The sequence below is a fragment of the Talpa europaea genome (assembly GCF_964194135.1).
Source record: "Talpa europaea genome assembly, chromosome: 11".
NCBI lineage: Eukaryota > Metazoa > Chordata > Mammalia > Eulipotyphla > Talpidae > Talpa > Talpa europaea.
In genome coordinates this window covers 44,449,396-44,462,470 of record NC_140078.1, presented here as the reverse complement: position 1 = coordinate 44,462,470, position 13,075 = coordinate 44,449,396, and the positions used below count along the sequence as shown (strand labels likewise).

The 13,075-nt window shown below is 39.2% G+C and overlaps 1 protein-coding gene across 1 annotated transcript in view; it reads right to left on the bottom strand.

Moving 5' to 3' along the window:
• The window catches only part of DDC (dopa decarboxylase), a gene marked incomplete at its 3' end in the record, with an annotated part of 69,419 nt that overhangs the window by 17,325 nt on the left and 39,019 nt on the right, over window positions 1-13,075 (bottom strand). The window contains exons 8-9 of the mRNA XM_084247731.1: window positions 8,633-8,700; window positions 1,407-1,483 (exon numbers count right to left, since the gene is read on the bottom strand). Of these exons, the coding sequence (XP_084103857.1) occupies window positions 1,407-1,483; window positions 8,633-8,700 (145 nt within the window). The remainder of the gene's footprint in view (window positions 1-1,406; window positions 1,484-8,632; window positions 8,701-13,075) is intronic.

Here is a 13,075-nt window from a genome sequence, read left to right as displayed (position 1 = left end):
CTCCCATCCCCTCCCCTGCAGAATGTCTCTGATTTATACTTGCCTGCTAAATTTGTTTTTTTATTATTATAATTATTTTTTTCCTGCTCTCTTATTTGGCTCCTTTATATTCCTCATATAAGTGAAACCATCTGATATTTTTCTTTTTCCTTCTGGCTTATTTCACTGAGCGTGATACCTTCTAGCTCCATCCATGTTGCTAGGAATGGCATGGGTTTATCTTTTTTGATTGCTGAGTAATATTCCACTGTGTTTATGTACCACGCCTTCTTGATCCAGTCATCTGTTTTGGGGCATTTGGATTGTTTCCATATCTTAGCTATTGTAAATTGTGCTGCAATAAACATAGGGATTCACTGCTAAATTTTAAAATTAACCCCTGACTCCTTGCCCAGAAAGCAAATTTGGGAGGCTTGAATGCATAAAGGGAGTGGACAGGACTGCCATGGGAACTGGGCTTTTAAACTGATGGTTTATTTTGCTAATTCAGATCAGTAGTCAGGACACACCCAAAGCCAGTCACCTTAACCAATCAGCAATACCTGGAGTGTAAATAAAGCCTGGGGTTCCTCTCTGTCTGTGATGATAGCCCTTTTTGTCTTGCCCCCTTCTCCTCTCAGCAAAGCATTTCAATAAATCCCCCTTTTCTATTCTCCATGCTGTCTTTTTTCACCCCTGCGCCTCCAACCTACACACCGATTCTTCCCCCCAAACATTTGTGGGCTGCCCCTATGCGTTTTATTTCATCAGGACCACATGTATTTTTTCTTAATAGCCTTTTTTTTTTTTTTAAGGAATCTGTACTATTTTAACAGGGAGGAAGTAGGCACTGGGGAATCTCACAGGAAAAGACAGCCTTAGATGCACTAGTTTGCGTTTTGGAGGAACTGAGATGCATGAAGAAGTCCTGAGTAACCTCTGGAGAAATGTCTCTGGAGATGTTTGTAGCTGCTCTCAGGCTACCTGCCCATTGCTTCCCCACCAGACTTTGCAGGTGTCCATATTGAAGCCTCATTCTATTACCCTTCACTTTTTATACTCTTCATCTTGCAACTCAACAATCTTCCCCTGCCACCATCACCTCCCCACCTCCCCTGGCCCCACTGGAATTGATAATAAGTGGAAGTAAGCTCTTTCAGAGAGATACCAGGCAGTCATGATCTTACGTTTCTCTGTTGGAGGTGTCCATCAGGATTGATAGCCATGTGTGCTGCCAGTCATCTCCCCTTGCTGCTCCTGTGCTGAGCAATTCTGGAGTGGGGGTGCCAACAAGTCCAAAGCCTCACCCCTGCCCCCTCAGGGAGATCTCTGTGAACAGGATTCCTTTCTGGCTCCCTGGCACTTTGGTATAGCTCTGATGACAACAAAACTGGACAGAGACAATAGAAAAGAAGGTCAGGGCTTACCTGAATCCTGGTGACTGTGCTTCAGGTAGAGAGGGTCCAGTTTGAAAGCTCCAGTTAGGTCTGTTCTCTTTTTCACCCTGGTTTTAGAGAAGAGAGAATGGCACTCAATAAGGATGTGCCTGGGATGGACATCGACAGCTTTGCTCCTCCTATGCCCTCTTCATCCTTGCTCAGTTCAGCACACTAGCTTGGGGACTCCTCTGCAGGCCCCAGTCTGCACAAATTCATCGCCCCACCTCACTGTAGCACAGCAGTCACCAGCAGACCTTCAAGTACTGGTGGGAGTATAATAAAGACAAATATTTGGTATTTGTCTCAGCTTACTGGCATATGTCTCTTAAGCCCTTGGGTGCCATGATACATATCTCTCATATATTTATGACATAACAAGTGCTGGCCCTGAAACCATTAAGAGGGAGTTGACATCAGGAAAATCCAGTCGTAGAGGGGTGGAAATTTGCTTTTTTTTTAATTAATTTATTTTTTATTAAACATTTTTATCTTCATTCATCGTTATTCTTTTTTTGATTTTTCCCCTCAGGTGTAGTTCCCATAAGTCTTCCACCACTACACCCCCTGTCAACAGTTACCATGGTCCCTTGTGCTCTTCTCCCCCATTTTGATCCCTCTCCCTCCCTCTCCCCTGCTGTATGCCTCAGATCTACAGTTTGCCTGCAAGTTTTGTCTCTTTTTTTTTTTTGACCCTTTCTTTGGTTTCCCTATATTCCTCCTATAAGCAAAACCATCCAGTATTTTTTTTTTCTTCTGAGCGTAATCAGAGGGGTGGGAATTTGCCTCCCCCCATCCCCAATCTCTGCGAAAGTGAGATAGTTGGAGATTGAATTAATTACCAATGACCAATGAGTTAATAAATTATACCTATGGAATTAAAACTGCCATAACCCCCTTAAATTGTAGAGTTCAGAGAGGCTTCTGTGCTGGACACATCATGATGCACCCCAAAAGGACAGGGGAGCTCTGTGCCCCCCCCACCAAGTTCCACACATTGCCCTATGCATCTCTGCCATTTGCACCCTTTATTACAAACAAGTAAATGTGAGTGAAGTGCTTCCTGAGTTCTGTGAGTTGTTCTAGTGAATTATCAAACCTGAAAGAGCAGGGGTTGTGGGAATGACTGTATTTGTCGTCAAGTTGGACAGAAGTTTGGGTAATCTGGGATGCACTATTTTTGATTGGTTTCTGACCTGCAGTCAGTCTGTGGGACTGAGGCCTTTAAACTTCTGAGGTCTGTGCTGACTCTGGGGAGTGTCAGAATTGAACTGAGTTATGGGATGCCCAGTGGTATCTAGAGCTATTGCGTTGATGTTGGAGGAGACAACTAGTAGGGTAGTGTTTACCCGCCTATCCTTCCAGGACTACAAGGTGCCTGGCTGTGGCAGGAAACACTAGTGAAAATTGAGAGGATGCACTGAGGAGCTGTGCCTGGTGCTGGGCATGCTGTCCTCAGAGCCCAGGTCTTTCCCACCTACTTGTCCCACAGAACACGAAGGGTGTTACTGCCAGCTAAGCTCCAAATTCTCCTTTGGACTGGGACTTGAAGGTCTAGCACTTGCTTCTCTGCCTCAACTGGCAGCATAGACATCATCTCAACATAATTTGTACCAAATAGAGTGTTCTTGGGGCAAACTAGAGAAGAAAGGTCAATGTGATTGTAGCTTAGGTTTGAAATCAAATATAATATGAGAGTCCTTGCAGATCAATACCAGCAAGCATAAAATAAGGAGGTCAATATGTGTCTTACAAATGAGGAGAGAGAGATAAAGTGTTATTTTTTTTTTATGCAAGGCAATTGTTATTTCTTCAAAGGGTTAAAAGACAGACCATGTCAGTGAGTGGCAGTAAGCAGTCTAATGGGTGCTACTTATGACTTGTGGTTCTTCCACTTCTTAGTGGGTGCCATTGATTGTGTGAATGTACAGTCATTTTGGTGCATTTTGATGTATCATTGGTATTATATGAGGAACCAATGGAGGAATTTCCTTGGGGTTCTCCGTACTGGGAGAGCTTTGAGCCTAACTTTAAAGAGAGGGGGAACAAAAAGAATGGGGTAAAAAACTGGCTTTTGTAAATGAAATTCACATTTCTCTTCCCATAGACTACTAGCAATGACTAGCAGCAATTTTTTTTTTGAAATCAAAAAACATGTGGTGGTAAAACCATGTTACCATTGGACTGATACATACCTTGCAAGTTTGATAGAACTTACTATTAGGAGTATTGGATATTTCTGTTGTATGAATTTAACTACTGGCACGTCATCTTTAACAGCTACAAGATCTTTCAGTTTTTCTATTTATCCTTGAGTCAGTTTTGGTAATATACTTTGTAGTTATTGAATATGTGTTGAACATGTAGAATATTGAATATGAATTATAGGGGCAAATGTTATTAATCCCAATTTGGGGCAAAATGTTATTCATAGTATTCCCCTACTTACTATTTAAAAAAATGTCTGCATCTGTGATTAAGTCCTTCAATTTCCAATAAAATCCATCTGTGTCTCTTCTATTTTTGATCCATTTTCCCACTGATCATCTATGTTTTCAGGTGGGTCAGGGACCAACATGTGACTTCATTGCTTTACTCTACCCTTATTTTCTATTTCTTCTTAATATTTTTAAATCTTTATTATTTCCCCTTCTAGTTCTTGACAGTTAATCTGCTGCTGTTTTCTAGCTTAATTTGGGCTGTTAGCTCATTATTTTCTTGAGTTGCACTTTTCTATTATGTCTCCAAGTGTAACTGTAAGCATAAGTCTTGCTGCAGTTTACATTCAGTGAATGCTTTGTATTTGCAATTTCTTATTGTACTTTATTCATTGTCTGTGTGTCCTGTGGGTCTATGATGTGGTGGTCTGCTCCTCAATATTTAGGTCCTGTCTTTGCTTTTTTGGGTAAATTTTAATGTTATTATAAATTATAATTTAAACAAGCAAGCAGATAGTTGCAATATGTGCAGGTGCACCTGCATACACACACAAACACACACACAGAGAAACATCTTTTGTAGGCATCAGGAGCTCTTTCATGGAATGGGACCCAAGGTGAGGAAGGTCTCTCCTTGTCACCAGACACATTACTGAGGATGACTTTAAGGGAAGAGAGGAAGAAGAATTCTATGTTATATTGAAAGTACAGCTTCTTAAGTTTGTCTTTAAAATCTACAACACTGCATCTGGCCAACTGCATGAGGGCCAGACCACTTCATGGTAATAGCAACAGCTGGAACAAATTCCAACTGCTAAAGGGCATGGGGGCAAAGGGCAAAGAAACCAAAATGATACACAAAATTTGTATCCTCTTCTGTTTGCTTCAGTAGCACAGACATTAACATTGGAACAATAAAGAGAAGATTAGCAGGGCCCCTGCACAAGGATGACACACAAATTTGCTTTACTTATAGGAGGAACATGGGAAACCAAACAAAGTCAGAAAAAAACAAAACAAAACTAGCAGGCAAACTATAAATCGGAGACATACAGCAGGAGAGGGGAGGGAGACAGATCAAAACAGGGGAGGGCAGAGCACAAGAGACTAGGTGATTTTGATTTTTACTTTATTGTAATTAGTCTTTTTCCTGGTCCCTTATTTGGGTTTTCTAAATTCCTGCTATGAGTGAGGCCATCTGGTATTTTTCTTTTTCTTTCTGGCTTATTTCACTGAGCATGATCCCTTCCAGTTCCATCCGTGTTACTGAAAATTGCGTGTAAAAATCAAAATCAACAAGAAACTATAAACCAGAGACACACTATGGGGGCGGGAGGAGGGAGTAGGATGAAAACAAGGGGGGTGGGAATTGTATGGGGACTATAACCAAGATGAAAATACATATATTGTGCAAAAATGAAAAATGATGTATAAAATTAAAAAAATAATAATAAAAAATAAAAAAAGAGACTAGGTGAGAGTTCTTGGGTGAAATAGTAATGGAAATTTTATGGGAATTACATCTGAGAGGCGGTATCAAACATTGTACAAAAATGAACAATGATGTAAAATATATACACATATAGATATAAAATAAATAAAAAATTGTGCACTCTAGGTTCTAAAACAAGTTCTAGACTCAAATCTTACCATAACTAGAGTTATTAAAAATCTTCCAAATTAACCAAAGCAAACAACCCAGTCATAAAATGGGTAGAAGAACTAAAAAGACACTTCACTAAAGAAGAAATGCAAATGACCAAAATGCATATGAAAAAATGTTCAATATCACTAATTGCCAGGGAACTGCAAATCAAAACCACAATGAGATACCCCCTTACTCCAATAAGAATGTGCCACATTAAAAAACCTGAAACAAATGCTGATGAGTGTGTGGAGAAAAAGAAAACCCTCTTACACTGCTGGTAGGAATGTAAATTTGTCCAGTCACTATGAAAAGTTGTGTGAAGTTTACTCAGAACACTAAAAATGGAACTACCATATGATCCAGTGATTCCACTTCTAGGAATCTACCCCAAGGACACAAAAACACTAATTCAATAGGAAATCTGCCCTCCTGTGGTATTGCAGCACTATTTACAACTATTTACAATAGCCAAGACATGGAAACAACCCAAATGCCCCCAAATAGATGAAATGACCAAAACTTGTGGTATATTTAAACAATGGAGTATTATTCAGTGATTAAAAAAGACAAACTCGGGCCTCCCTGGTGGCGCAGGGGTTAAGACGCAACCTATGAAGCAGTCCGCAGCCACTGCAGCACAAGTTTGATTCCCGGCTGGCCAGGGAGAAACCCACATGGAAGGACAGACCGCTCCTGTCTTGCCCGCTGCTCTCCTCAGCAGTGTACTTCGGTCCATCTGCCTGTTCTGTTCCCTGCTCTGTCTCTGGTGAATCCTCTCACCGCCCCCATCTCTGGCCTGTACCCCAATTCTTGTATAAAATAAATAAATCTTTAAAAATATACCAAGTTTAAAAAAAAAAGACAAACTCATGCCATTTGTGGCAATACGGATGGAGCTGGAAGGGATTATGCTAGCAGAAATAAATAAGAAAGAAAAAGATAAAAACTGATGGTCTCACTTATATGTGGAATCTAGAGAAATCAAACAAAAGATCAAGAAAAAGTCAAAACTAGCACGACCATAGAACTGAGGCATACAGCAAAGTGGGTAGAAGTCAAAACAGGATAGGAAAGAACACAAAGGAATATGGTGAATGTTAATGGGTGTTATGGTGGAGGAGAACTATGAGGACTACAATGATGTAAGAAAAACAATTTAATAAATAAAAAAAGGAAATTTAGAAAAAAAATCTTTCAAAGAAATCGAATTTTTAAAAATCCCCAGTGTAATAGAGATGCACAAAAGCTATAAGACCATTGTGAGGACATTCTATTTTCTTAAATCAAACTTCTTTTTTTGCAATATAGATAAAATATGATCTTAGTGTGTGGAATTTGAAGCTCTCTTTGGAAAATATTTGATAGCAAAGAGACATTCAGATCTGAGCAGAATGATACTTATTTTTATATAACAGACTCAAAAAACCCAAATGAATAATAAATGACTTATGAACAGAATAATGAAATCATTATGAAATGTATTTACTATGCTTATGATGATTGCAAGTTTTAGAAACTTCAATTATCTTGTCCATTTTGATATTTGGAGAATATAACCAATGTGTTTACTTTAAATTATGAACTAACCATTGGTAAAATTTCATTAAACAAAAGAGAGAGCCTTCTTATTTTAAGGAATACAAAAATGTCCATGAGACTTCTTTGTTGTATTATCAAAATCTTTAAACATATCTATAAAATATTCATCACTTAAGATTATTTGTTTGCTTGTTTTCAAATCTTAAGAGTAGAGGGATGATTATCCATTTCTAAAACTGGTTCTTATACCAGTCCTTTTATTTGTATGCAATTGTGTTGGGATTGTTCATATTACTGCAATAATCTCATAGCAAAATATATACTTTGGATTCTACAAATACACAGGACAGGGCTAAACAACCTCTAAGTAGATTCCCCACTTTCTCCCACTCCCTGTCACCATGTTACAAAGCTCTTCCTGTCTTGCATCCTCCGCAGACACACTGACTGTCCATGCTGGACCACAGGTGCATAGCACACCCATAGCAGGGAGCAGCTGCCTTGCAAACAGGAGGGATGATGCAGTCCAGCTATTCATCTTTGGCTTTTTAGGCTGTACTTACATGGTTAAAAATCCAGGAGTATTCTTAGCAGTTAGAGAAAAAGTGTAATCAGTGACAGCTTGAATGAAAGTGGAAATAGGATCTGTACCTGAATTTGCTTCATTCAGACCAAAAAACAGCATAATGCTCCATTTTCTTTTTGCATCCAACTGGAACAATTCCCACATGTTCTCTATGTGTCCTTTTATTTGTGTGTGTGTTTGTAAAATGAGTATTGCTTTAGATATATGTGTATACATTCTCCACCTGCATCCGGTGAGATAGGAAATTTTCTGTTTTTTCTCACTTCTAGTTATTAATATGTTACCCCTATTGCTGTTAAATGCTGCATCTGCAAGCCCTGGCCTGGGTAGTGAGACTGTAAGCAAATCTACAACACATCTTGGGTTTCCAGTTGCCTGTTGCATTCCAGTTGAGTTGCCCCATTTTAACAACAATTCAAACAAATTAACAAAAAATCAAATTAGTTATAAACTGGTATTCTCCTCCTAGTCATCATTATTTTTTAAACATCAATGTGATGTAATATCATCCACTTCAATTATTAAGTTCTTTTTCTTGCTCTAAGTAGAACTAACATGATTATGGCACTACTATTAATATTTTCCCAGGTAACTTCTTAGGAAATAGGATGACTTTTATTTTTTGTTAGCAAATGTTTTTAAGCATTTGAGTGAGATTCATTATGCATCCAAGAATAAAAACACAGAAGTAACTGAATTAGAAATATGTGATGAAATTTCCTTGCACTTGATTTGTGTTATTCTACATAAATCAAATGAAATTTTTCTTTATTGGCTTCCTCTTTTCCTGTAACACTATGTTGCAGTAATGTATTCTAGATAACAGTACAAAACCAGGGTAAGACTTAGCGAAAATTCCATCCATAGTTCAGAAGTGGAAGTAAGCAGTGAGTGAGAGGTGCATGTGCTCCTATGGCACTGGTACCTTCATCCGTGGAATTTCTTTCACTGAAGTCATTATTCAAAGATTGGTGAATATAGAGTAGATGGTGAAAGGGAAACTTACCACATGGCAGAGCAGTCAAAATTCACCAAAAGCCATTTGTGGGGGTTAAAGTTAAATGAATCTGCAAACTGCCAAGGAATAATAACAACAAAATAAAATAGTTGTTAGTGTGTGGTTATAACACAAGATCCCATCCACAATAAAGAACAGTGTGCTTTCTCACATGCAACACGAGTCCTTAAGAAGATGTGGGTCAATCTGCTCAAAAGGGTCACATAAACTTTTCTCAATAGGCCCAGAACAGACCTCTTATAAACTTGGAATGAAAATTAGAGGTCAACCAAGGTCCTGTAAACCTTAGCAGTTTTATTACCATTACTTAAAAAAATGCAGATTGTTTTGCTTGAGAAAAGTGAGGGCCCGAAAGGAGGGTAGGAAAATTTTCTGTTCTTGCCTAATTACCCTTTTCTAACTGCAGAAGAGATCTATATGTCCTTAACTAGCACCCCTTCCCCAATCAAAGAAGCAATCATTACTCTATCTTTTATGACCCAGGAAAATAAAGTTTGCGGACCTCAACAAGTTTGAAATTTATCATTAAACATATTCTGTCTACCTAAGAATCTCACTTTTACTCTCAGAGTAAGAATCAGATCATCCCCTTCTTGTCTGTCATGTAAAGTCTCCACCCTCTCTATCCTTGATGCGCCAAGCCCCCAAACACAATATTCTTGGCCCCCGTTATCAATTAAAATTTACAACAATGAGGATTCCTCATATGCATATTATTAAATTGTTTATTTTTCCCTTTGTTAACCCATCTTATGTCTGATGCTATTTTGATTCCTCGCTCTGCTTGAGAAGGACTCAGAGGTATACAGGATGATTTTTGTTTTGTGCTCTGACAAAGGAAAGGGAATAACAGGTGTAGGACTTGGGGATGATGCTGACTGAGGCCATTTGAGAAGGTCTGGATCCTGGAACTCACTAGGACAGCCCCTGACCTGTCTGAGCCTTTTTGTATTCATTTAAAAATGGGAATAACAATGCCTCATCCCATATGAAACATGAAGCTGGAGCACAAAGGGAGAGAGCGAGCTCAGATAATTAGGGTTTGCAATTTGTCAACTGCTTACTCCTTGAAGACAAGAATGGGGAGATACGCTTTGTGGAGAAGTCATGAATTTACAGTCATGAATCCCCAGCTCTTGAATGAAGCAACTCCTCAGTACAAACACAGCAACTATTGATGATTTGTGGTTGCTAAGTCAGTCAGGAGGTGGCCTTGTGGAACGTAGGGATGAGATTACAGTACTGTCTTCCTACTCCAGTGTGAGTGGGGTGGTTTGATAAGACCTATTATAATACGACATGGACAGAAGCTTCAGGTGGCCCTAAACTAGGCTCCCTGCAGGAAGTGAAAGGCTTGCTGAGTTGGGCTGATATGTGCCAGGTGTCCTGCAGAGGGGCATCCTCTGGGACAAGGCTTAGGGTCCACTGGCTATGAAGACCATCGGTACAATTTCTAATGTTCCGGGTTCACTGTGCTCAGGATGCAGTGCCAGGCACCCAGAGATGTCCAGAGAGTGTTTTGGGGAGAAGAGTAATGAAGAATCTCATTCTTTATGTGATGGAAAGACCAGGGGATTTGGAGTAAGAGTCCCTGACTGTGGCCTCAGTTCTTCACGCTCTATTTGAGGGCCATTGGTACAGTGATTCTACAGGGATTTATAAATGAAGGGTTGGCAATGACAGATGAGTAGATTAAGAATATGTGGTAAATATGCACAGTATAATCAGGTCTAGAAAAAGATGAGCTTTTGCCATACACAACAAGATGGAACTGGATGGAACTGAGGGGATTATACTAAGCAAAATAAGTCAGAGGGAGAAAGATGATTTTCACTCAGGTAAAATATAGATGAACAAAACAAAGGGACAGAAAAAAAGCAAAACAAACTCTAGAAATCTGACTCTAGATTTGAGGCTACCAGAGAGGAAGAGTGAAGGGTGATAAGAAAGGGCAGAGGGGGTCCAATTAACTATGGCGGAGGATTATGGACATTTTGGTGTTGGGTGTGGTGTGGTAACTGTGAAGGTATTTGTGAAATTTTCTGGGGCACCAAAACTAACACATTACCCCCACCTGCATCTCCTATCTAGCAAGCAAGAGAGCAGTTATCTTCTCAGAACAGGACAGACTGAGGGAATCAATCTTCTGCTTGAACTTTGTAAAATCAGTCTTTTCACACCCACCAAAACCAAGGAGTCAGATGAAGATTTAATCCTGAGTACCCATCTCTCCTGTTAGGGTACCATTTAATAATATTTAAAACTAAGACCCCACTTCTTGCCCAGCAGGCAGGTTTGGGAGGCTTGAATAGATCAGGGAATTGGAGATGAGGACCAACCATGGAGATGATAGACCAACCACCATGACCAGAAAAACCAGCCCGGCTCCAGGAATGCAGAAGCAGAGGCCAGGACACATTGTCAAAGGTCAGCATTTGAGATCAGATATCCCAGCAGATAAATGGTGCAAACTCGCATCCCAGGTAAGAAAGCCCTCAAAACAGAACTTCAAATTCTCCTTTGTGTGCACCCTTTGCTCTCTTACAGGGTATTTGAGTAAGTCAGCCTTTTCTGTTCTCCATTGTCTTTGGTGAATTCTTTCAACCCTGTGCCTCCAGTCTCAACTCTCCACCCCTCCTACCCCAGTCCACCCCATGTTTCTCCCCACTACATCTGCAGTACATTCTTCTGGAAGGAAGAGATTAAATCCTGATTTGCCTACTTCTAGATCAGCATATCTTTAGGTTGGGACACATTTAGAACTAGAAATCCTACCAAGAATACATTCTTAACATCACCAACTGACTGTTCCTACTTACATAAACTAAATTCAAACTTGTGTTTATTAAAGCAGCTCTCACAGAGCAAAATCTGTCAGACTGTTTCCTGGGTTAGAATATTCACTTTGATTATCTAATAAACTCTATGTCTAAGTATCATTAAGATTTTTTTCCCAATTAACACACCATGCATCTAAAATGTGAAACTATACCCCACAATCATATACTGTGCTATAAATCCATGCTACCTCAATGAAAAATAGAAGTATATATAAATGAGGGGTTAGAACAAGATAATAATACCCAGAGCCGTCCAATTAACACTTACTGTTATTTTGGTGTGAACCTTATTTGGTGTAGCGCTTACCACAATTGAATCAAGGGCTGCACCTTGAAGACATTTGATAAAATCAAAATATGCAGAAACTCAAAGTATAACAAAGAGAGACTGAAGAAGGACATAGGGAGTTATTTCTGTGTTAATCCATGAGGTGATATTGACTCCTTGGTGGCAACATAAGCCGCTTCACAGTTCCATGGACTCTCCCGCTTTGAAATTGTGTCTCAATTCATTTTTATTTTGGAAAATTAATAGCTCTACTTTTCCTCGTAAAATGAGATATTAAAATTTGTGTCTATATTTTAATATCTGTTAAAAGATATTAAAGATATTCTAGTTCTGCAAAGACTAAAGTCACATGAAATGTATCCACATTCTCTTTCAAACTACTATTTGAATATTAGTAATAATGGGAATTTTAGTTCATATATACCACATCAGGAAATTGTACTGATTTAGCCTATGAAATAGTTTATGCCTATCATGGTTTCTTCAACTTCATGAACTAGCAAAGTTCTCAGAATACATGCATCTTTATAAATGATAGCAAAGTGAAAATTTCATAATTAATCTACAGTAATCAGAAATAACCCATTTTTCATTTGATTACCAACATCGATGTAAAAGATCAACAATTCTTCCTGTTATCTGAATATTTTAAAGACGATCTTCATTATATTTCTAACATATTGTTGGAAGCCAATGGATAACAAATGTAAACAACTGGCTCCAACTTCACACATCAATTCTTGGTGCCACCCTATTTTCCAGCAGAAAATAAAAGATTTCATTTCAACTAACAAAAGTGGCCAAGGAGGGCACCTTGCATTTTCACTGAGCTATCAGAGTGGTGCATTCTTCGGATTTAGAAATCTTAGGATTTCCAAACATGTGCCTGGTTTATCTTGACTGCTGGACAGGACCTGAGTTCCCTGAAGACCCCAGCACTAAATCCACAATTGAAGCAGAAATAAAGATAGGGCCCCAGTCTGGTTGAATCTAAAGGAAGCCTTGATATCATCCTAAGACCTGTGACTCCTCTATTTACTCTGGCTTTAGATTTGAGGTCTGAGGAGGAAAGGAGGGGCCTGGGCCAGATGAATGACAGTGTGACGATGGGGGCAGGAGACAGCATTTGGTCAGCTGATGCTACCTCATGTCAACCCACTTGGGGGCTGAAGATTCATTTCCTTACCTTTTTTAATAAAAGTAATTTTGAGAAGCAGACAGGAAATTACAATGAGAATGGACTTTATTTGTTGATAAAAGAGAACAAAAGGTTAAAGAAGCACTTTGTTTGCTAGGAATTTT